The sequence below is a fragment of the Lactuca sativa genome, chromosome 5, assembly GCF_002870075.4.
Source record: "Lactuca sativa cultivar Salinas chromosome 5, Lsat_Salinas_v11, whole genome shotgun sequence".
Taxonomy (NCBI): Eukaryota; Viridiplantae; Streptophyta; class Magnoliopsida; order Asterales; family Asteraceae; genus Lactuca; species Lactuca sativa.
In genome coordinates, this window is record NC_056627.2 from 264,800,505 (window position 1) to 264,821,117 (window position 20,613).

General features: G+C 34.5%; 3 protein-coding genes across 3 annotated transcripts; 1 reads left to right on the plus strand and 2 right to left on the minus strand.

Moving 5' to 3' along the window:
• Positions 1 to 1,114: 1,114 nt before the first annotated feature.
• On the minus strand, positions 1,115 to 5,031 carry LOC111878305 (pollen-specific leucine-rich repeat extensin-like protein 1). Its single transcript, XM_023874817.3, has one exon. The coding sequence runs from the start codon at positions 4,035 to 4,037 to the stop codon at positions 2,691 to 2,693; it is 1,347 nt and encodes a 448-aa protein (XP_023730585.1). The 5' UTR covers positions 4,038 to 5,031; the 3' UTR covers positions 1,115 to 2,690.
• LOC111878011 (probable inactive receptor kinase RLK902) lies at positions 1,427 to 2,650 on the plus strand. Its single transcript, XM_023874523.3, has 2 exons — positions 1,427 to 1,916; positions 1,985 to 2,650. Exons 1-2 carry the CDS (start codon positions 1,427 to 1,429, stop codon positions 2,524 to 2,526), a joined length of 1,032 nt encoding a protein of 343 aa, XP_023730291.1. The 3' UTR covers positions 2,527 to 2,650.
• Positions 5,032 to 11,743: 6,712 nt separating the features above from the next.
• Positions 11,744 to 16,635, minus strand: LOC111878020 (uncharacterized). The gene is made up of 14 exons (XM_023874535.3): positions 16,105 to 16,635; positions 15,609 to 16,011; positions 15,346 to 15,523; positions 14,212 to 15,063; positions 14,027 to 14,127; positions 13,797 to 13,941; positions 13,657 to 13,725; positions 13,526 to 13,571; positions 13,026 to 13,444; positions 12,856 to 12,935; positions 12,630 to 12,765; positions 12,375 to 12,555; positions 12,205 to 12,287; positions 11,744 to 12,134 (listed from the first exon to the last, which is right to left on the minus strand). Exons 1-14 carry the CDS (start codon positions 16,202 to 16,204, stop codon positions 12,015 to 12,017), a joined length of 2,913 nt encoding a protein of 970 aa, XP_023730303.1. The 5' UTR covers positions 16,205 to 16,635; the 3' UTR covers positions 11,744 to 12,014.
• Positions 16,636 to 20,613: the final 3,978 nt, after the last annotated feature.

The following is a 20,613-nucleotide window of genomic DNA, read 5'->3' on the forward strand; positions in this document are numbered from 1 at the left end:
ATAAAGCTCTACAAACAAAAAACCAATTACTATAACTAAAAGAATTTTCCAGTGAAGCTGCGACAAATACGAATGAAAGTAATTTACAAATACTTGTTAGTAAATAAAAATATATGGTAAATGTTATAAATTCTTTTGATGTGTTTGTATTCATCAAAAACTATATTTCGTTTCGGTATTATACTTTATTTTCTTTTTGACGTATTTGGATTGATGTAAAACATGAAAACTTATGGTTATTTGTTATTTTAATATATTTGGATTCATCTATAATTTATTTTTATGTGAATTTTTAATGTTTGAACTTGTAAACATCAAACTCATAATTTCTACATGTATGTATGTGTAGGAAAATAGAAAAAAAACATGAAAAATATAGAAACCGATTCACCCGGCGGTCGAACCGGTCACCATACCGATTCAACTAACCACATCACTTGTATAGAATTGTGTTAATTAGACATTTTGAATAAAAACAAAAAAAAATTATGTTATGTGTGTCAATATGCCAATTTAACTTAATCAGACATTTCATCAAACACTTAATATAATATATGTGAACTTAAAAAGTACAAATTTTATCAACCAAACATTAAGTCATAGTAATTTTGATCAAGTATGTAGTCTAAAATAAAGCCGGAAGAAGAAGGATACATATATGAACCTAAAGATACATATACGAACTTAAATTAAATAGATAGGAAGAATGATTGGCAGAAACAAAATAGTTTTCATAGACTTGTATATTAAATCGAGAATGCAGTGGTCGATCTTCTTTGCTGGAAGAAGAAGGATACATATACAATCCATTCTACTTCTTTGATTATCAATTATCACATAGACATATTAACAAACAGTTGCCCTTCAATTGCAAATCGGATATATTTTTTTTTAATTCCACCGCAACATATGCCACTATTCATCGTCTCCTTCTCGATCTTGGACTAAAAGCAAACAAATGCAGAAACAAAATTAAAGTAAGATGTTTGTACTAAAAGTGATTGATACCCAAATATAATAGAGTTTGATTTGATTTATCTGTGTATATTAACAATGCGATACCTCAACTTATAAATCATTTGATTTTAGTTAGGTTGATGAACATATGATCAGATTACTCCATGACACATTATTCAAATTTAATTTCTTCGTAGCTATTTTAATCAGATTCTGAATCTGCGACAAAAGAAAAGGAATAACTTGGGTACTACTTCTATGTTGAGTAATTACAATTACAATTTTACAATTAAAATTAAACACAGATGACGCAATCTATATATATACTCCGATTCTAAGAATACAAACATAAAATTAGCTGTCTATAGGATGATTTCAAAGATTCAGGTGAAAACATCTATGCACATCACTCAAATTCATCATCAACCAATGGCTGCTCTGGAATCTCCAAACCTCTCACTCACAAACAATGAAGAACATCGATCACGCATGGCAGTTCTTCTTACTTCTCATAATGTTCTTCATATGTACTCTCCAGAGAGCCATAGCCTTCATCTCCACCAAACTCACCAAACCCACCACAACCCAACTCACAAACCAAACCCCGATCTCCTTACAAGTCAAAATCACACTTCCCACCAAAATCATCTTCGGAGACCATGAAACCATCACAGCCTTCAACCCCTCCGATCTCATTCAACTCCCCAAGAACAGACTCGGCGAGGGCTCCTTAGGCACACTTTACAAAGTCGTCCTCGACTCCGGCTCCATTATCACAATAAGAAAGATCTGTAAAAACGTCACCCATGGCAGCAATTTCGAGCACTGGGTTAAGTTTTTCGGCGGCCTTAGTGGCAACCGGTGGTTGTTGCCGCTCCGATTTGGTTTTTGGTACGGCGGCGAAGCTTTCGTTATTCATGACTACTTATGTTTAGGCAGCTTGGAGGAGCTCCTACATGGTAAGCAATCCCATAACCAAAAACTAGGGTTTCTAACTTTTTACCTTTAATCGTTTTTAATTTCTCAGGAAGCGAAGGCGTTCAATTTACGCCGTTAAACTGGGAAATCAGACAGCAAATAGTGCTCGGAGCAGCGAAAGCAGTAGCGTCGATTCACAGTCGAGGACTTCTCTGCGGGGTGATAAAATCATCTAACTTTCTAATACAAAGCGATTTCTCACCTCGTCTTTCTAGCTATGAAACGCCGTATCTTATCTCTGCTTCCACGATTATCAGAAGAAACTGTGGTCGAATGGCGCCTGAATTAACACGAACACGAAGTATCTCAAAGTCATTTAGCCAAGCATCCGATGTTTACAGTTTTGGGATTTTGATGTTGGAGATAATTACAGGAAAGAAACCTTCGGTGACTAATTTAGGGCAATATGTAATGGAGAAAAAAAATAGAGAAGGATTGAAAGGTGTTCCCGATAGACGAATGTCAGGTGTTGAAGAAAATGTTTCCGCCTCCGGCATGATTATGATCGCGGAGGTGTGCCTTTTGTCTGACCCCAAACAACGCCCTTCCATGGGAACTGTAGTGGAGATGATTCAAGCAGCTATTCACTAGCTTTATAGCTAATAATATTATTATATGTAATAATAACCAGAAAAAATGTCAAAGATGAATGAAATGTGAAATGTGAAATGTAAAACTTTTCTCATTAGTTGTTTAATACAAGTTAGTCTACAAAGAGTTGTTTTCTACCAAAAAAATAAGTGTTCTAATAACATCTAGTGTCCTCGGACCACTGGTGGTGGCTTGGTGGTTGGTTTTGGTGGTTGTGGGACAGGTGTTGGTGGTGGATGAACCTTTTGTGGTGGTGGTTTCAGTTTATGTGGTGTTATTTTCCGGTTTCCTGGTTCAACAACGTTGTTTTGTGGTGTACTACAGCCTACATTTTTGCAATCAACTTGAATGTTCATCATTTGAGAACAAATTTTATCGGGTTTTTGATGGGATCTTTTAGGGAAGCAATTGTCTTTCTCCTTCATAGAAAGCAGCTTTTCATCCACAAGCTTATCACATTCTCCACTAATCTCATGAAAATAGTTCCTATAGATTCTAAAGTCCAAAAGTGCAGGCATGCTGCAAATGCTTTTAGGAATCGTTCCGGTCAACCGGTTGTTTGAAAAGTCAAACCTCTCGACTCTTTTCAACGTGTGTAAATTTTTCGGAAGTTTCCCGATGAATTTGTTGTTACTCACATCAAACAATATCAACCCCTGAAGATTCACAATCTCTTCGGGTATACAACCAGTTAGAAGGTTATTGGAGAAAGAAACTTGTTCTAAACGTGGCATGTTTCCAAAGCTTTTAGGTATGCAACCTGTGAACTTATTGTTTGCAAGAACAAGCATGGAAACGCGTGAATTCCCGATGTTTTCTGGAATGGTGGAATGGAATCGGTTGTTGTTGATAACAATGGCATCCAGGCGTTTGTCAAATAATTCAGGAGGTAATTTGCCTTCGAATTCGTTGTATCTTATGTCAAGAAACCTCAAATGAGGCATGTCCAATACAACTTTAGGGAAAGGGCCCACGAAACGATTGTTACTGACATCGAATTCAAACAGGAGGTTGAGTTTTGAGAAGGTTTCAGGGATAACCCCACAGAATCTGTTGGAATTGATATGGAATACACCGAGGTCGCTTAATAATGCAATATGAGGAACAAGCTGTCCAGCAATATCTCCATAGTTGAGATCAATGAGAGCAACTGTTAGAATGTTTGGATCATCTAAAGCATGAGAGCAAAACACCCCTTCGTATGAACACACATTTGGGCCTACCCAGTTTCCTGTGAGGTTTTGTGGATCTGAGTAGATTGCTTTCTTCCATTCTTGTAAGGCGCAATAAGCTTTCATAAGCCTAGGGTTTTCAAAATGTAAAGTGGGATCAACCTTTAATTTAAAATCTTCTGGTTGAAGGTCGGTTTGTTTTAAAGCTGTGAGTTGTTGACTGGTTGATGCAAGGAAGGGTTGTTTTAAAGTTGTGAGGTGTTGACCGGTTGATGCAAGGGAGGATGAAGATACGTAGAAGATGAAAAGCAGGCCACCGATGAAGAAGAAGGTTTGCATTTTGAAAGGGTTTAGGAGAGTTGTGTATAGGATTAGGAGCTTCCATAAGAAGGGTGGTATACGAGGCTGTGAATTGGGAGGATGGCGTTGGATGTTGTTGTTGAATGGCGAATGGCGAATCTATCTTTACCACCATTTATCTCTCCACACCACAGATCTAAAGGGAAATCGCTACAATCTCTCGTTCATTTGATGAAATAAAATCTAAGAGTATTTTTCCCAAATTAGATGGACAACGCTAAATATTTAATCGAACTTAATCAAAACATATCTACATTCAAAAGAAAAATCATAAGAAACGAAGTAAATCGAATTTGCTGAAATTAATCGGTTTCGTGATCAGGAACAGAGGAATACCAGGCGGGGAATTAATCGGTTTCGTGGAAGCGGGGTCCAAGGGGCGGCAGCCCCTGGCGGGGCCAAGGGGCAGAACCCCTGGGGTCGAGTTACATTGGTTTGACCCTTATCTAAAAATTCATTTTTATGTTAGTTTTTATGGTTTTATGACAGTTTGAAACTGCCATATGACAGTTTTCAGACAGAGATCATAAATCCGTTTTTTTGTCATTTTTTTGGTACAATCTTGAAGAACATTTTCACAGACATTCTTTGATTTCTTATTTCTGAATTTCATCCAATTGAGTGTTCGATTTGTACCATATAAATACTTCAATTTTAATAGTAAATCACGACTTTCAAAGAATTCAAACAATCTGTTCATCCTCCATTTCTAACATGCTATCAGTTTATCAACCTTTTTCTTTGGCGCTTCTGTTCAAAACCAGAAGATAAAACTTAGAACAACACAATTACACAGCCGTAGATTCGATTGAAACAAAGTGTTGACTGTTGATGTAAGTACATAAACTTACTTTCAGTTCTTCCAGCTCGAAATTGGTCAGCAACTACTATAGGATGAATATTTTTACAATGTTAGAACAGTAATTTGATAATCAACAACATAAACCCTAACCAATAAGGCCAAAACGGTGTGGGATTGGGATGCCGTTGGTAGATATTGTCGGCGGCAAATACTACCTTATTATTGCCGGCGGTTCAAATTTCTGCCTGTTAGAATTTGAAATTTAATGTAATTTTTTTACATTACCATTATATATATACACGGATCTTGCATCATTTTACCATTACAAAATATCATTCTTTATATACTTTCTCTTCTAAACAATTCTCGCATTCAAGATGTCTTTACACAACTCCAAAAACAACCCAAGTGCTTTTGTGCCTTCAAAAAGAAACCAAATTTCTTCATATTCAAGTTCACAACAAATGTCATCAAATGCTTACATCGGTGTTAACCTTAATGAATGATGACAATGAAGAAATACAACCTCCTCCTTGTCTCATGGGAAAGGACAAAACGAAAAGAAAAGGAAAAACGACATCTTCAAATTTGTCAACAAGTACCAAGCGGTCAACCGATTCGATGAAATAGTATCGCGAATGACACAATTAAATATGAATTTGAAGAAGTATATGGTCAAAACCATCCGACTCACGAAAATGACATTGGTAATGCAAGATGTGACTAGCCTTAACGCCGAAGATCGAGCAGTGGCTTTGGCTATGAAAGCAACAATTAGGGCTAAATATAATTTGTAGATTTTTAATTTATAAATTTATGTTTTTTTAAGTTTTTATTTATATAATTTTTATTTCATGTTATTTTCTATTTTTGGTTTTTGTTTATGTAATTTTCAATGTTGTGGTTAATGAAAATTATAAATTTTGTTTTAATTAATATTTATGTTTTTTAATTAAGTTATATATATATATATATATATATATATATATATATATATATATATATATATATATATATATATATATATTTTAAATAGTTGGATGACAAACCACGCCCTATTCAATACTTCGTACACAAAAAAATGACAAGAATGACAAATCTTATGTGATGTCTACGTGACATCGGAGACAACAAATAACGCCACTTTATGCTAATACTAAACAATGAACACGAAACCAATCACTCATACTTAAGCAACATCTAATAATAAATTATCTCTATTTATTAGATTATTACCTTACATTAAGAGTGAGCACGGTGCGGTTCGGTGCGGTTATTAGTGAAAACCTCACCACTAACCGCAAATGCGGTTAATCCATTTTCAAAATCGTATGATGCGGTTATTTTTGCGGTACGGTTAGACGGTTATTTTTGTTGTGCGGTTTTGTTTTTTCTGTGTTGCGGTTATTAACCGCATGAATTTGGTGCGATTCTTTTATGTGGTTTTTAACCTAAATTTAGAGCTCAAATAGTTTTAAGAGTTCAAACATATTACTTGTAATAATAATAAAAAAACCATAAAGTATAAAACAATTAACTATTTAACTTAAACCACAGACAACTAATATCTTTAAAACGTCAAATCAATAGTAATTAACAAGAAATAGCTTAAAATTGTTTAATTTCATCATTTTTCAAAGTTAAACATAAGAAAAAACCAACGCTTTTGTCTTCTAGTATTTTATCCGTCTTTTATTCATGAAACTTGTCTTATTTTTAACATTTAATAAACTAATAATTGATAAAAAAAAATTGTATATAATATATGCGGTGCGGTGCGGTTTTTTTTGCGGTTTTTGGAAACTAATAACCGCATCGCACCGCAAATTTGCAGTTTTTGAAAAACAGAAAACCTCATCATCGGTTTTTATTACGGTTGCGGTTTTTCGGTTGCGGTTTATGCGATTTTTACGGTTAATTTCAGTTGCGGTACGGTTTTTGCTCACCCCTACCTTACATAATCATTTTTTAATATAAACATTCAACCCGTCTAAATCAGCAACTCAATAACTTCTCACATTTTAACTAAAATCTACTTATAACATATTTGTATAAATTAATAAAATTTTATTTTTATTTATTTATATAACAAAGTAGTCATTTTTTTTTTTTGATAAAAACGTAAATCAAAACTTTGATTAGTCCAGTTTAATCTAATATTTTCAAATTATGTTTTAACTCCACTTGTCTACACACTTATATCTCATATAAAAATTAAAACAAAATGTTCAATGGAACCCGATATTACAATTAAATTGAACTTTTTAAAACAATATTTATTAAATCAAAAATACCAATAATATCAACATCTTTGATTTTAAAAAACAAATTCCACAATTTAGCAATATTTAAATAAAGGCCTAAAAATCCAAAGCAGCAGAAACATGAATAATCAAGTGTCAAATAAAATCTTCATCCTAACAAAGTCACGTCGGTGTGTATCGTTACGCCTTGACATCCTTCGTACATGATGATCCTAGAACAGTGGTTCTAAGGAAAAGGGTAAACACGAATCTTAGTGAATCTAAAAACATATATAGTATCTACATTACATATTATCTACCTCTAACATAAGGATACAATCAACACATAACCATACATCCAAGTAGGGGTGTTTGCGGTGAGGTTTATAGTCAAACTTGCAAACCACACCGTATATGTGGTTTGAGAACATTAGAAACCACAAACCACACGTGGAAGCTCTAAACTGCGATATACAGTGCGGTTTGGTGTGAGCAGTTTTGCGGTTGCGGTTTGATAATTTACTTAATCTTGTTTCTTTTCTTTGGATCATTTATTTTAAATTTTCAAATGTCATCGGGTATATATAATACACTAATGATGAGTTGTATTAAAGTGACGCATGACAAAAAGAATATTAAAGTTATTCTTTTATTAGTATATATATGCGGTGCCGTTTGAACCGTATTTTTATTACTATAAACCGAAAACCGGACCACATAGTGCGGTTTACGAAAATTACAAACCGTAGCGTGAAAGTCTAAAACCGTAATATGCGGTGCGGTGTGAGTAGTTTTTGCAGTTTGATGCACACCCCTATGTGCAAGTCTAAAAATAAATCATAAACAAGCATACACTAACTTGGGACATGTCGACTAATGCGGATCCCCCTTGCTTAATACGTCGAACCCTCCTATATTGCTCAGTACATCGAACCAATATCATACACGCATTCCTTAGTACCTTGAGCGAATATCGTATGCATATTTCTTAGTATGTCAAACCAATATCGTATACCTACTAGACAATAACATAGTCTAGTAATACCCACATACTTCCTACAAGCACACAAGAGTTAAAGTAAAGGACGTATAACATCAATATCATGTAGTGAGGAACTCACCTCAAAATGCAGCGTAGACTCCAAGTGATACCCCATAAATCCAGCAAGATCATTACATGTCACATCCCTCCTAGAAATAGCATTTAAGAATGTTAATAGCTAACCCTTAGCCCTCATTAAGTATTTAAGTTATTAGGCTTATTTTTACAAAATATTACCCAAAACAACAGTCTGTTCAAGACCATTTTAGCCCCTCTAAAACCCCTCAATATTGCAATATTATTTCATATCCATAACTTTAGTCTTTTACCTTTCGAGGGACTATTTACATAAGTCCATATGGTTTTTCTACTATTTGTTATGAATTTTTGAAGACATCATGACATAGCAGCTCAAACTGGACCAATCATTAAAAATTACACTTTTCACCCTCAATAGAGCGATTTCCATGCTTAGGTAAAAAATAACGAAATATATTAGACTCAATTTCTAAACTTTGGTAACCAGTTTTAGGTTCAAAGAAATTTTCTAGAATTAGTTATGTTTTTTACAAAAACATGACAAAATAATGGATTTCCACATGAAATCTTAACTTAGCATTTGGGTTAATTTAACATCTTAACCCATTATGTCCTTAGTAAAACGACCTCAAAGCTAGAGAATAAGGACTTAATAATAATTATGAGGTGTGATAACATAATAGTCATTTGGCTGTCAAACCATAACTCAAAGTACAATGCACAAAAGAGAACAGTAATGGACTTTTATTTATGAAGTAATAAATGGGTTAAGGAGATTTCGAAAATCACAACCCTAAGTCTATTGTTTCACTATTTTCATAACCTGCAGATTCTGAGCTCAAAAATCAAGTTTTTCCTCCGTTTTGCCTCTCTTTTTCATGCAAGGAAATAGAAGGGTGATTACATACCTTGATACTTGATCCCTTCTTCCTCTTTTTCTTCGCTTTCTAGCATTCTTCTCCCCCCTTCCCACCCCTCCGCGGTTTCTTCCTTGTGTGACATACACTCACAAATGGGACGAAGATCTGTAAGTAGCAGTCACATTCACCAGAATTCAAAATTTTCAATTTACATCCCTTAAGTTTTCCATAAGGATATTTTGGTCCCAATCACCCAGATTTTCACATTATAAGCTTTCAAAATCCCCCTTTAGTCCCTCTTAAGACTATTTTGTTTCTTTTAAGGTCACTCATGTACTTTTATTTATCTAGCATATACTTAATTTATTACTTTAAATAATATATAAATCTCTTTTATATTTTACATAACTCCATTTATTTATTTATTTTACTTATTTATCCATTATATGTTGATTAAAACCTATGATTGCCCTTTATTATTTTACTATCAATATTATTATCATTTTAAATAGAAAATGGAAAGGCGGCATTACATATAGTGATATAGCTAGTTAAAATTTAGAGAAAGTGACAAAGATAGACATTTTCTAAAACTTTTTACCATTAATTAGCCAAAAAAAATGAAAAATGACCTAAATAACCATAATTTGGTAGATAACCATCTATGAAAATGTTGGTCTTAATTGTTTTTTTTTTTTTTTTTCCAAAATGATGTTTTGAACATGGTGACTATGAAAAATAATGTCATCTGTGATTTTTTTTTTTGAAAAATCATATATTTGCTTGTCAATTTGACTACGAAAATATTTACATTTTAACGGATGTTACATTATAAGAGATTGTTTTGTAAAAAAAATAGGGTAAATGACACAAAAAACACTCTTTTTACACAGAAATTCGATTTTGACACCGTGTTTTTTTTTGTCAATTTTGACACTGTGTTTTTCAATTTGTTACAATTCTGACCACTTGACCGGTTAACCAGGTTACATGCTGACGTGGCTTGATGACGTGTCAGTTTTGATAACGTGGTATGCTGACATGATATGCTGACGTGTCAAAATTGATTTTTTTTCCATAAAAAACACTAAGTTTTCACTTTTTTTTTTATTTTGACACTAAGTTTAACTTTTTATTTCAATTTTGACACTATGTTTTTTTGTTCCAATCGAACATCTTTTATCAAATTTTGTTCAATTTTGTCTATTTTCTATTTGAAACCGTATAAATATATTTTTTTATTACATTTTAAACCGTATAAACATATTTTTTTCGTTTAAAAACCACATTTTTATTTAAATACAATGTGTTTTTTTTCTTACATTCAAAGCATTAGTTATATCATGAGAATTACACTAACCATAAGCTTCTAATAAGATGTAAAAATTTTGATGAGTTTTGATCGACTACACGCCTTCAAACCTCCAAACACATTTTAAAGTTGCATATTTAATATAAAATACAATTTTTATATAACTAATACATATTTATATATAAAAATATGGTTTGAGTGTAAAAAAAATGTATTTATACAAAACTATAGTTTTTAAATGAAAAAAAAACATATTTATACGGTTTAAATGTATTAAAAAAATATTTATACTGTTTCAAATAGAAAATTATCAACATTGAACAAAATTGGAAAAAATGATGTTCGATTTGGAACTAAAAAACATAGTGTCAAATTTGAAAAAAAAAATTAAACTTATTATCAAAATCGAAAAAAAATGAAAACATAGTGTTTTTTGTGAGAAAAAAATTCAATTTTGACACGTCAGCATATAATGTCAGCATGTCACGTCATCAAAACTGACACGTCAGCATGTAACCTGGTTAACCGGTCAAGTGGTCAGAATTGTAACAAATTGGAAAACACAGTGTCAAAATTGACACAAAAAAAAACACGGTGTCAAAATCGAATTTCTATGTAAAAAGAATGTTTTTTATGCCATTTACCCAAAAAAATAACAATAATCAAACCAATTGTTTGATTTTTGGAGCAAAATTTTCAATGCGTTTTTTGTTTTTATTTCCATATCAACTTTTTCAACATACCCTTTTTGTTAATGGTGAGATAACATGAGTTCAAACCATTCAGATGAGTATTTTATTGTTATTTGTGTTGGTGGTTTATGACAATCAAAAAAAGAGGAATTGATATACATTAAACCATTTGTTAGAAACTTTGGTGTTGAAAATAGATACAAATTTTCCAAATTTATAGAATTGGTCGAAAAGGCAACAAGTCTATCACAACAAACCTTCAAACTTAACTTTTTGAGGTTTCCTAATATCATTAAAGTCGAAATGAAGAGTGTGAATATGATCATGAAATAAATCACAAAAGACAAGTGGAAGAGATGTCATAATTTTTTTTTCAAATTTAAATTATATTTGGAAGTTAACAAAAGATACAGAACTAAAATATCGACTTGCCTTTGCCACACAGATACCATGCCAACACATTTTAATATGGCTAGCCGATAACCCGGGACCCTATATACTTTTGTAACTACAATGACTTGGTGCTTTAACAAAAAAAAAAAAAAAAAAAAAAAAAAGACTTAACGTGAAACATATAAAACAACATGTAGATATTCTATCATCTCTAACCCTTTATGAAGAAGATATTCTTGAGACTTTTATGAAGTATGAAGTTGTCGCTTTTATATAAACAAAAGAAGTTTAGAGACGAGTCATCACACATCAATGGAAGAATATTCAATTTCAAAACGACTCCGAAAGCAACAGATATAATTACAAAACTGAGCTCAAAAAGGTACTTTAAAAACCATAATAGATAGGTTTTATATTATCTACTCTTCAAAGACTATGCACACACTACTAACTATTAACTAACACCTTTTTGTACAGTTATAGCCAAATCAGAGAAAAATAAACATCAACCAACATATCCAAAACTTGAAAGGCAAAAACCGAGAAAACTTAAGAGTGGAATCTTGGAATAATCTACACTCTTGTTGCTTCCTTCTTATGAGCATCTGTTACGATATCATGCAGCTCCGGGAAAACCGTTATGATCACAAGTTCGAGTAATCCATACGCAAGTTGCTTCAAACAGACGGCAGACTGCACCAAAGGGTATTTTAGACATTTCACATTTAACAATCAAAACACAATCGAAAGGTATTTATTTTACCTGGAGAAAATAGTAGACGTCTTTCGCACAACGCTTGTATTGGTTATGACCGATCAAGCTCACCAATGTGGAAGGCGCTCCGTCTAAAAAAGAAGAAAAAGGGTATTTTAGACATTTGACAAACAAACGTTTTTATCAAGAGAAAAAAAAAAGGACGAATTCTTTCTTACTAAAAATCATCTTTTTGACATCACTAGCCCTTCGGGCAGCCTCAAGTTGCTCCTCAAACGACCCTTGTTTATAGACTTTACTGCCCGATGAATGAGTTGCTGTTTTTGGAGTATCTTGATCAGAATGATAAGAATTTTGAGTAGTTAATCTAGTAAAAAATATGCCTTCAGGCCATAAAACCTAACAAAAAAAAAACAATTATTGTTATTATTAATATTATTTTGTTAAAAAAAAAAGATAAGCAAAGTAATTACATCTTGTATCCAACGTATCCCATGAGCAACAATGTCGTCTCTTCTAAGCCAATGTATTTGCCTTAAAAGCCAATCATCAATAGCATCTTCCATCATCAACTGTAAAATTTGCTTTGATATCCAAAACACTTGTCGTCTGCATAAAAAACAAACCCTTACATTTAACATTTGTGGGTGGAATTTAAAGAAGATTCATGTATGATGTATGTTACCATGGTTAACTAACCTTAACCACCCTCTTCGGTTAAGTTGAAATATATTGTCCACCAAATTTAGCAAAGGAACACTCACATTAGGTGGTGTCCACTGCAATAAAACATTTACACAAATAAAAATGTCAAGGGATATAAATTAAAAAGATTATAATATAAATAGAAAAAGAAAAAGAAAAAGAACCTCTGCTGGAACACCGAGCGGATCTTCCATGGAATCAGAAGTTGAAGGAAAATTTGCAGCAAGATTGAGTATTTCAGCTCTTTTCTCATGATCTAAGCTTCTTAAAAGATCATCATGTTTGACAACTCTTGGTGGGAATCCTTTTGTGTTTAACTCGTTGTCTGAATGCCACCCGTTAGGTTGTGCAGTGGGAATGGAATCAACGACTCCATTCTCCTCGTTATCGGAAAGACTATTTGCTGATTCCGATGTTGCTTGCCTTGTGTAGGAGTAGGAATTACTGAGTTCATCTGCTTTCCATGTTAAGCTTTTGCTCATGGGTTCAACAGTGAAAGATGGGCCCACAACTTTCCGAATCAAACCATCTGAAACACCTTTAAACTGACGGACAATATCGTCCACAGCATCATCCACATTCACTGGAAAAGAAATATAAATAAATAAGGGCAAATCCGTCAAAACATTATGGTATTATAACATGTGAAAACAAAAGGACACACCTGCTAAGGTCCTCATTACTGAAGAAGACTTCCCAAAAGAATAATTCTGCAGTCATGAATGGTGACATAAAATAATAAGTTTATAAGTTAAATTGTAGAAAATGTAGAGAGAAAGAGAGATAGATAGATACCCTTGATGAGATACTCAAAAAGTCCCACACTTCATGTTGCTCTGCAACATTAGCTATTGATAAAAGTTCCTATACATAACAAAATCCATTCAATACATTTATACATGACAAACATATAGTATAAGAAGTAAGAGCCATACTTGTAAATATTTGTCAAGATGAATGCAACGTTGATGAACAAATGCATCTTCTGTACTTGATGAAAATATCCTTTTAGGAGGCAAATGTAAAGTATAGTTTGGAATATCCTTTAACTGGCGATGCAATCTCTCAAAATTCCTGTATCTGCTCACAAAAAAAAAATACAAATCATTTATCTCCAGAAACCATAAAAGATTGTGTAGTTATTTAAAAATTCAAGAAACAAGACCTTCTTTTAACAAACCAAGTGTTGTTTTCAGCATCTGTAACTGCAATTGAATAAACAGCAAAAGATTTTGACCCAAGTTTCTCAAAATAAGCTCCTAGAACCTGTAGCGTATATATACACAGTCACAGTCAAAATCAAAGTCAAAGTCAAAGTCAATCAGCAAAAGAGAATGGTCTTACTCTTACCCTGCACTTAAGCTTTGGGACACATCCTTCAATTCGTAATACTTTATCAGAAGCAACATTAACATTATTATGTACATCTTTTTTGCCAACATTTGCAGTATAAAACTCTGAGATAATCGACCCACTGACTTGATCTGGATACCCGGTTTCAATCTGGGTTTCTTTGATCAAATCAGATGTGCTGTTAGATTTCCTAAACTTAATTACACTAGAACTCTCTTCAGCTCCCCCATCAAGACTCAAAGTATTCCTTTGATCAGCATCATGAGGCCTTGGTGGAAACTTTTCAGAACTCGAATTCTCAAGCTTATCTTTCTTGATATTACTATTTTGCCCTCGAGTAGCATGCTTCTGAGCTTTCTTCTTGTAGTTTCTTCCTTTTGTCCACATATTTTCAAGATTCTCAGGCTGAAGAACCTCTGTCCTTCTTTGGGTTGCTGCCTCAAGAACCCGAGCCCAATCAGCAGCTGGTAAACTCTTTGTTTTTTCTTGATTTAAACCAGTAACACTATTGAGAGACGCATCTAAGGGATGTTCTATATTTGCATCATGTTTAGCTATTGTCATGTCATTCTTTTGAGTATTAGAAAGATCAGAACTTTTTGTGCTTGTGGATTGATCTTGTTTATGTTCTTTAACATTTGGTGATTGATCTTCACCTCCATTGTTAGTGGAGGTCAAGAAAATAAGCTCCAGCAACTCATTGATGTAACCAGGGCTTGCAAATCTCATTACAGGTTCCATAACCAAACATGTTAAAAGCTCTCTACAAATGCATCGAACTAAAGGCGATTGAGCTTCCCGTGGTTTTAGCACTACAGCTAAGACAGCCCCCATAATCCGCTTCAAAAACTACAAAAAATTAAGAAGCATCAGATACTGTCAGCACGACATGCCAGAACAGGTTGTACTTTGTTTGACATGCATTGGACTGTGGGACTGATCACTGATGTCAATGGGACAAAAAGACAAAATTGTTTTTTGTCTCATCCAAAAAGGTGAAAAGTTGCTTTTTGTCCCATTCATTCAATGCACACGAAACACAGTACAACATGTTTTGTTCTTTGAAACAAAAGGAGCCTTAAATGTTAATGATCATAGAAATTATTTTACATCAAAACACTCCACTCACACCTTGTACTCACTCTCGGGAGATAATAGAGCAGGATGAAGCTCTTTAGAAGCCATGAGATGATGTTTCAACCTTTCATCTCTTTCTTCTGAAGACAATGTTACCATAACCTCTACTCCAATTGCAGCTTGGTTTTTTCTAAAAAGCTCTAGGTGGACACCAACTAGATCAACCACATCCCTAAAACAAACAGAAATAACCAGAATCAGATAATCAGTTTCTGATAACCAGTATAAACATATACATATATTCTAGATATACCCACCTTGTTAACAAGTCAACAAGATTTGTGTTCTTGACTCTTGCAGATATTTCTGCAAGAACATCCATAATAATTGCCCGAATCAGCTCAGGTGCTTCCTTGTCTTGTGTGATATCTGAATACCATAGATCAACAACAAAATCTTGCAAAAGCTTGTTAATGAAATCCTCCATGGCAGCCTCCACCATTGGAGAATCGACTTTCCTCTTCCATTTAGGCGGGGGAGGCAAGGTGGAAAGCCGTGAATCGTTCACAGATAATTGCTTCTTTTCTAAGTGCGATAAATATGTTAGTGGCCGGTTCTTTCTGGTCCTCCAACGGAATTCAACTTCGTTTAACAAAATTCGTGAACCCGATACCATGAGTATTGCTATAGGAACATTCATCCACATTGATTTACTTGTGTCTGTAAGAATACAACAAAAACCCATAAAGAATATGCAAACAACGATTAAATCAATATACATACACCCAACGCATCAGAAAGCAAAGAACTTACGTGCTAAGAAGTAAGAGACAGCGAAGATACAAAGAGCCCACCACACAGTACGAAGCTTTGCTTCTTCGATCAGATCCTGTAAAGTCTCCATGGCCTTCATTGACTCTAAACCCTAGTTCTGGGCTGCTAAATCAAGCATCAAACCGAATGAACTAGAGTCGATTATGATGAATCAGAATCTGTCTTGAGCTCAAACAAGGGTAGGCACGATAGATTCGATTCGAGGTGTGATTGAACTGCTAATCTCTAAATAAAAGGTGGAATTTAGGATCAAGAAAACATGAAGTTGCGTTTGCCTTTTGGTTTGGTATTAGGAGAGCGCGGAGAAGAGGTGAAATCGTCTTCAGTGGTTTGATAAACAGAACATGGTATGGGGAGCTGTACTGATTAATAGAATATTAATAATAATAATTATATGATCGCCTGGTTGTCTTGTTTGATCGACTGCGTTATCTTTGAGCAGGCTGACCTGGGATTTTGATGTTCCTAATTTTTCTGATGTTGAACCGCTTGCCAAAGATATAGAATGAGGAAAGAGGAATCTACACGAATTAGAATCTCTAAGTGCTAAAGAAATGGAATTTAATCTTTTTTATTTTGAGAAAATTTTGTTTGATTAGTTATAAAAAGAACTTAGAATGTAAATTATGATAGATAAAATAATTATTTTTTATTGCTTTTTTTTTTATAGATATAGAAGAGAGATTCACAAAGGTTGGATCATATTTTTAGGCAACCATTCGAAATATACTCTTTACACAACTAGTTTGATGTCTAATCGGTTACATACAAGGCTCACAAAAGTTAATCGTTAATGGTTCATGGTATTCATATTATGTTGTATGTATAAATGACTAACGATGGAGAAAAAAACCACTAGCACACAACATCATATCATTATGTTCATAAATGATGTCTTTTGATGAAGACAATGGAGACAATACACATGAAGATGATGATATTGCATATATGATGGATTATATCTACGTAGGTTGATACATGGTCTTTGGTAATGTATTGTTTCTTTGAATCAATAATAACATAGCTCACTTGTTTTTTTAGAACAACTTACACATGTACTAACTACTCTACTCCTAAATTTACACCTTTCGTCCACAACGAGACTTGAACCTCAACATTTGGTTGATGGACACATATTCGTAAACTTCTGATAACACTAGACCAAAATCCATTTGGTCTCACTTGTTTTGTATTGTTTTAACGTAGTTGTAAAGAAGACAACCAATCAACTTAAAAGACCCTAACATGCGGGTAATTCTTGTTAATTTTAGTGATTAATTCGTTATAAATTTGTTTTGTTTTGTGAGAAGGCAAACAAGCAACTTATGATAATTAATTTACATGTATTTTTCATGTTGATTAGCATGTATAAAAGACTCACATGTCGTGCATATGATCTTTAATGAGCATACATTTGTCTCTTAACGAAACCATGTAAACAATTAAAAAAATATGTGTAGAAAATTTTCTTATGTTTTCGGTATTTAATACGTGACAATTTGTTCTCTAGTAAGTATGATATCAACTCTAGTCAGGCTATGTTTTTTTATAACCCATTTAGTTTGGTTTGTTGGATTTTTGAAGTAACAATGGTAATGTAATCAATATAATATACTATAAATATTTTATCAATTGTTGTTTTATTATTATTGTTAGAACAAAGTTCTATCAGGATCGATAGATTCTAAGCAAGCTAATAATTAAGAACGCAATAAAGAACACGAGTATGACTTTGAATATGTCGTATGATTAATGTTTCAACACCTCAAAAGAGCTCGATTAAGAACTTCAACTGTAGAGGTGTTCTAGGGTTACAAAACAATGAACGTGATAATCAACTCTATATAATGCATACATGCATGCATATATATATATAACAACCCTACTAACTAGTCTAGAAAATCATGGATGGACAGGCCCAATCCGGATGCAAAACATAAGGCCCAAGACGCAACACAAACGGACTCAACAACAATCTCCCCTTTTGCGTCTTTGGAGCCGAAACCTCAATTCTGTTTAGCAACAGAAGACTTCTTCACAGTCTTAAACACCCTCGGTATGATGGCCAAAAGATGATACTGGAAGGTAATGTACCACCGAAGCATGTCTGTAAAATTTTTCTTGTCAGCCTCTGAATTCTGCTTGCACCGATGTGTTATGTTGATGATGTGCTCCAAGCAATCAGTAGAGAATAAGTGCTTATCTACCAGAGCAAACAAAAATCTGTGACCTTCACCTTTAGTAAACATCACAGTGAGTTGCGTTGAATCAATTTGACCCATCTTCATTCTGTTCACATCCCCTGGCTTTGGTGTAGGCTTGACTGTTGGCTTCTTGTTCATAACCTTTGCTATCTCCTGATCCATAGTCGCAACTTCATAGATGTAGGAGGCCAACATTCGCTTTAAGTGTTCAAGAATCGGCTCATATTCCGTCGGATTAGTGAGCATAATGTTGTATAGCAAAATCCAATCATGGGGATTGAGATTAGGAAGATCTGCAAAAGAGATAGTCGACACTGTGTTTGCTGTACCACGAGTGATCTTGAAATTGACATTTGTAAATCTCCCAGCAGGTGAAGGTTTGAGAACCGTGACTGTAATGATCTTCTGTGCACTCCAATTCAGGTACTGCGGTTGGCCAAACTTGAGATAGAAATCAATCAGCTCTCTGTCAACCTTCGGATGAGGAAAAGGAACCTCCACAGTTGAATCAAAACAATGGAACGTGAATGCCTTCCTTGTAATTGGCATATCAAACTGTGAGTCCTTTGAATTATCACAGTCAAACGAAGCAACAGGTTCCAACCAATAGACCGATGGAAACTCTATAGCTTGATTGACAAGTACTTCCTTCGTCCACAAGGGAAACAAGGCCTTTTTACAATTCAAGGCGTCTTCTTCTTCCTTGTTTCTCCTTTCCCTCTCCTTTGCTTCTTTTAGCTCTCGTTCCCTCTTCTTTCTTTGGAGAGCTTCAGCAATAGTTTCACGAACATCACTATCACTGTCATCAGCAGTCTGCTTTTCCTTTTCATTTAGACTAGTACCTGAAGCTACATTATCCTTCAGTTCGGTTGGGTGAATAGTCTCTATTTCAATTTTCACAGTTACACTCGGTTGATCACTTTCTGTCTTTATAACCACTTTCGGCTGATCAACTCGAACACCTTCTCCCCCTTGTTTCGGAGGTACGAACCTCTCAGAAACACCCTTCATTTCATGGAGCATGGCAAGGGCAGGAATCAGTTTGGTGGTAAGATGATTTCGGATGGTAAGAGTGAGAATGGGATCATGAGCACCAAGGAGATTGAGCAACATGTCCTTTACATCGCCTGCACAACTTCGAAATACAACCCGTTCTATCTTCAACAAAGAAATTTCTTTCTCTACTTGGGCTAATTGCACCTTATGGACTTCAATGGTAGAGGCTTGTTTGGCAAGATCTGCCTTCAGAGTACTTTCAGTTGCCAGGTCAGCTTGAAGGGAGGCAAATCGAGAATTCACTGAGCTTAAAAAGGAAGTGTTCTCGGTTTGAATAGATGATCTCATAGCTTCAAACTTGGTGCTTTCTTCCTGAAGGGACTTAGAAAATAAATCTACATAGGCTTGTATTTTCGCTGCACTTGTATCAGCATGATTTTTCAAAGAGTCTAGAAAAATCTGAGTTGTATGAACAACCTTAGTAACATCAGTAAGTGCCTTTTTACAAGAAGAAGTAGACTCATCAATAGCGGTAGTGTATTTTTCAATTGATGAGGTGTATTGTTCAATAGCAGTCTCTAGGAAAGCCTTAAGAACCACACCACTATAAGCCTTGTTGTCTTCAAGCAAATGATCCAGCTTGTCATGAATGCCCTGTAAATGTTGACTGCTGACAGGAGCATCATTGTCTTCATCAGAAGGAAGCCGATATGGAATGAAGTATGTAGAGTCATACTCATCATTCTCTCCACCGAGAGTGGCACCGGAATCGGTTGATTTGGTAGGTGAAAGAGGTTTAGTGAAGACTGGAGTTTCGGTTGCAGTAATTGCCCCCATATCAGATACGTTGACTTCCACTGTTGGGTCAGGAATAGTAGTGGTGGTTGATTGTGAAATTATAGGAGGTGGTAATGGTGAAGTAGAAATTGGAATGGTAGTAACTGGTGGAGATTGTGGTAAAGAAATCGTTGGTTGTGAAGTAGTGGGTGGAGGATCGATAGGAACCGAAACTGCAATTATTTGTTTTGGTGATGGAGGTGGGATTGGAATTGTGTTATTGATGGGTTCATGTAACATCCCGAAATATCAAGAGTAGAGTTGAAGGGCTAAAAGAGTAAATTGGGAAAGAGCGACTCGGCGAGTCCATGGGTGGACTCGGCGAATAGAGTCGCGACTTGGTCGCGTGTTAAGTAGCCGACTCGGTGAGTAGGCGCTGAGTGGAGAAAACCCTAATTCTCGGGGTTGAGCCCTATATAAAGAACATAACATCCATTCCCCCAGCCTCTTT

Coding starts and splice junctions, on each gene's coding strand:
- LOC111878011 (XM_023874523.3), top strand. CDS start 1,427: ATGAAGAACATCGATCACGCATGGCAGTTCTTCTTACTTCTCATAATG. Junction 1,917..1,984: donor CTTGGAGGAGCTCCTACATG/GTAAGCAATCCC, acceptor TTAATTTCTCAG/GAAGCGAAGGCGTTCAATTT.
- LOC111878020 (XM_023874535.3), bottom strand. CDS start 16,204: ATGAAGGCCATGGAGACTTTACAGGATCTGATCGAAGAAGCAAAGCTT. Junction 13,942..14,026: donor ACTTGGTTTGTTAAAAGAAG/GTCTTGTTTCTT, acceptor TTTTGTGAGCAG/ATACAGGAATTTTGAGAGAT. Junction 12,135..12,204: donor ACGTCTACTATTTTCTCCAG/GTAAAATAAATA, acceptor CCTTTGGTGCAG/TCTGCCGTCTGTTTGAAGCA.
- LOC111878305 (XM_023874817.3), bottom strand. CDS start 4,037: ATGCAAACCTTCTTCTTCATCGGTGGCCTGCTTTTCATCTTCTACGTA.